At 47.6% G+C, this 3568-nt stretch overlaps 1 protein-coding gene across 2 annotated transcripts in view; it reads right to left on the bottom strand.

The window, feature by feature from the left end:
• GRAP2 (GRB2-related adaptor protein 2) overlaps nt 1-3568 on the bottom strand; it is a 68917-nt gene that overhangs the window by 10109 nt on the left and 55240 nt on the right. For both annotated transcript variants that reach the window (XM_011369084.2, XM_011369085.2), the window contains exons 5-6: nt 2393-2561; nt 450-638 (exon numbers count right to left, since the gene is read on the bottom strand). In XM_011369084.2, the coding sequence (XP_011367386.1) occupies nt 450-638; nt 2393-2561 (358 nt within the window). The remainder of the gene's footprint in view (nt 1-449; nt 639-2392; nt 2562-3568) is intronic.

Genomic DNA, 3568 nt, shown 5'->3' on the forward strand with positions numbered 1-3568 from the left:
ATCCTTTTTTTTTTTTTTTTTTTTGTAGGTCTGGACAGCCAGGTGGGGTAAGGAGCATGACTAGATTTGAAATTGTGCCGATAGGAAAATGAAGCAATTGTTCACCAAGTCCTCAGGGTAAGAATGTGTGTGCGTGTGCGTGTGCGTGTGTGTGTTTTCATTGGTTTTAGGCTTCTTTGCCTAAACAGTTTCCATATCATATTTCCGCCATTTGGGGGCCCCGAACTTAGTGAGACGTGTCGACGCTGGGCTGGGCCTGGGATGTTGCTCTCCCTGCCAGCAGGGCCGCGTTCACAACAGACCCTCAGCGTTTATTTTCTATGGTTGTTTCCAGCCTTGTGGGGAGTTCTCGCACACTAAGTGGCGGTGGACGCAAGTGGCCTGAGCCTCAGGGGAGAGAAGGACCTCCTCCCCACCTCCCTGTGCCCTGCTTCATTCTTTCTAGATACCTGATGAAAATGGTGATGCTGCAGGTACCGCTGCTGGGCTGGCGGTGGGGCTGGGGCATACTGCGATGGAGCGGGCGGTGGGTGATCCGACAGCTTTCGGTTCATGGAAGGCCGGATTTCTTCTCCCACAGTCCCACTGAGGTGTGGGCCTCCGGGGGGCCTCCGGTCCAGGCTGTTGCCCCGGCGACCCTGGAAGAGAACAAAGATGAGGCGGATCCATCCTCCTCCTGCATCTCCTGGCCCTACCTCACCCTTCAGGCAGCTGTTCCCAGACTTTGCTCACGACAGCTCCAAGAGACAGCGGATGGAGAGTGGGGAGCAGCTTAAAGAGAACAAATGGTTCAGACTCTCAACGTTTTCAAAAGCGGCCTCTGCATTCTCAGATTCTTCCGGTTAGGGGATGTCAGGTCTCTGGTTCACAGTCTGACACTTTCCGCGTGGTGCCCACTTAGTCCATCTCTAGTGGGCTGGTTTTCCTCTGTGCAATCAAGCGTCACTATTCTATTCTACTGACACAATGCCATCCCTGCTTATCGCCTGTCGCCACACCGCTAGACATCCTACCTTCCAGATAAGCTCCGCTATTGACTTTGCATGATTTTTAACTGTCGTTTATAGCCTGGTGATAGAGACCCAAACACAACACTTTGCAGCACCATGGAAACCAGGCCTGCGCTGGGCATGCTGGGAGGAGCAAGGTCTTCTTCTTAATGCTGCAACAACCTCATGGGTCAGGGATATTTCTCGTTACTTCTATTTAACAATTACAGAGGGCTCTGGCTTAGCATATGCCAGGCATTCTTCTAAGCACTTCACAGATAGGAACTCGTTTCATCCACTTTAGTGCAGTTTTACGTTGCCTCTCTCATCTCTGCACGCACATCCTAGTAAATTAAAACCTCTGTCCGTTTCCTGCTTAAAATCATTCTCAAGGTCTTGGTTAACCTTTGTTTTTCTTTCTGAACTTTCGTGTGCACTTGACGGGACCCCCCTAGTCTCCCCCAATTGTAACTTCTCAGGCTTAAAATCAGGCGATGACTTGAAAGGGATGGTTTTTCTTTATTCCCCCAGAGCACGTGTTGCTTTGAAAGTCTAAATGACTTTTCAAGTCACCTGTCCCTGGGATTTCAACTATTCCAGTCAATGCTTCTTCCTGTAACACCTGTCTCTTATAACCACATTATTTCCTTTGAAAAATATTTTGTAAATTGTGTGTGCGTGAATTTACTTACGGGAGCCAAGTTAGTATTTTTTTCGAGCCTCCTACAGACCAGACCTTGCGGCAAGTCCTATAACTGTATTATCTCATTCGATCCTCATGATAGCCTAGTGAGAGAGGTATTGTATTCTCTCCATTCCACAGAAGCTCAGAAAGATTTCTTAACTTGGCTAGGTAATAAGGATAGTTAACCATGAAGTCAGGACTCAAAGCCAGGTCTGTCGGATGCATTTTCTATGAAAACAATACTCTATATTCCAAATTGTTCCAAGAGCAAGAATTCCAGGGCCAGTTTTCCCCTTCAGTGCCCCCTACCCCGACCTCGAATCCTGTCACAAAGTTCTAGCCAGGACCCCAACTGTGACGTAGTAATGTCTACGAGTAAAACGATGACATCCACAATAAGAGCTATTGTGCACGGAGTGCCTGCAGTGTGATTAGGGGTGACGTAAGGAAGGGGACACATTATCTTTCTAACCTTTGCGACCATTCTATGAGGTAGCTATCACTACCATCCCAACTTTATAGATGAAGAAACTAAGAATCAAAGAACTTTCCAAAGTCACCTAGCTAGGAAGTGTTAAGCCAAGATTTAAACTGAGATCCGGCTTCAGAGTTCTTCTGCCTTTTAGAGTTCTCAGAGGACCCGTCCTGGGGTGCACGTGGGACTCTAGCTGCCTCACGTCTCCGGATGGGACGGGGCTGGCTGGGACCTGAAGCGTACCTGATCCTCTTGGGTTCTGTCCCGCAGGAAGATCTGCTTCTGTTTGGAGATGGAAGTCGTCTTGTAGAAGTCCACCAGCTTATTCAGGGATGGAAACTTCTCTGTCCACAGGAAGTAATTACCCTTGTTGTCTCTCATGACCTTGAAGTGCTGAACGTCCTCCTCATGCCTAGAGATCAAGGCAAATCCAAACCATATGTTACATAGTGACAATGTCCCTGCCTCTGGATGCCAGGGTTCCATTAGGGCGGGACATGGAGATATGGGTGGCTCCCGTATCTCTAGGCAGGTAGGGGGCCCAGTCGAGCTCCCGGGGGAGAGTCGAAGAAGGACTGACTGCTCAGGACACGGGCTGCGCTAGAGGAGGTTTTTACATCAGCAGAAGGCAATCTGTCTTCTGACACTGAAGCCAACCTTTTACAAAAAGAAATGTTCCAAGTGCTTTAAAGGCGATGAGGTCAAGGACCTTTTTACAATGTTTATCTGAAACATGGCAACCCCTGAGTCCTGTACTATGCTAAGGACTCTGCCAAGACTCAGAGGGGAGGGTTTTTTTCTTATTGTTCTGTTATCAGAAATGCTTTGAACCAGCTCCTTCAAGCCCATAAACTAGCTCTGGATCATAAGACATGACCTCGGGAGACTTGTCACACTTTGTTCTCTACATAATGAGGATCTCTGGGTCTTGGTTTATGTTTTGCATAAATAATGTTGCAAACATTTCGAGCTTTTGGGGGGAAAAATGTTATAGAGAATTGTAGAGTTTTAATTGGAAAGGACCTCAGAGATTATTTAGTCTTATGTTTTCATGTTACAGCTGAGGATGCCGAGGCTCAGAGAGATGGAGGGGCTCAGTCAAGGTCACCGTCAGTGAATGGCAGAGCTGAGGGAGGAACCCCAGGTCTCTGACTCCAGTCTAGTGAGCTGGGCCTGTCACACCATGTGTACGTTCTAACTTCTTTTAGGTCAGTACGTTTTGACATCAGCTGGAGTGATGGGACACATTTGTATCGGGTTTGGAGAGACTGGGTTTTGTTCATCAAAAAGGAGAACTGGACCTTAACTAGTGGCTCCAGTCCTTCTTCATCGCCAAGCCATTCTCTTTCAGATGTCAAGTTTATTTGTCCAACCGATATATATTTGTACCTAAAAATTGACTGGCGCTAACAGTACCAG

This window comes from Pteropus vampyrus, unplaced genomic scaffold, assembly GCF_000151845.1.
Source record: "Pteropus vampyrus isolate Shadow unplaced genomic scaffold, Pvam_2.0 Scaffold145, whole genome shotgun sequence".
Classification (NCBI taxonomy): domain Eukaryota; kingdom Metazoa; phylum Chordata; class Mammalia; order Chiroptera; family Pteropodidae; genus Pteropus; species Pteropus vampyrus.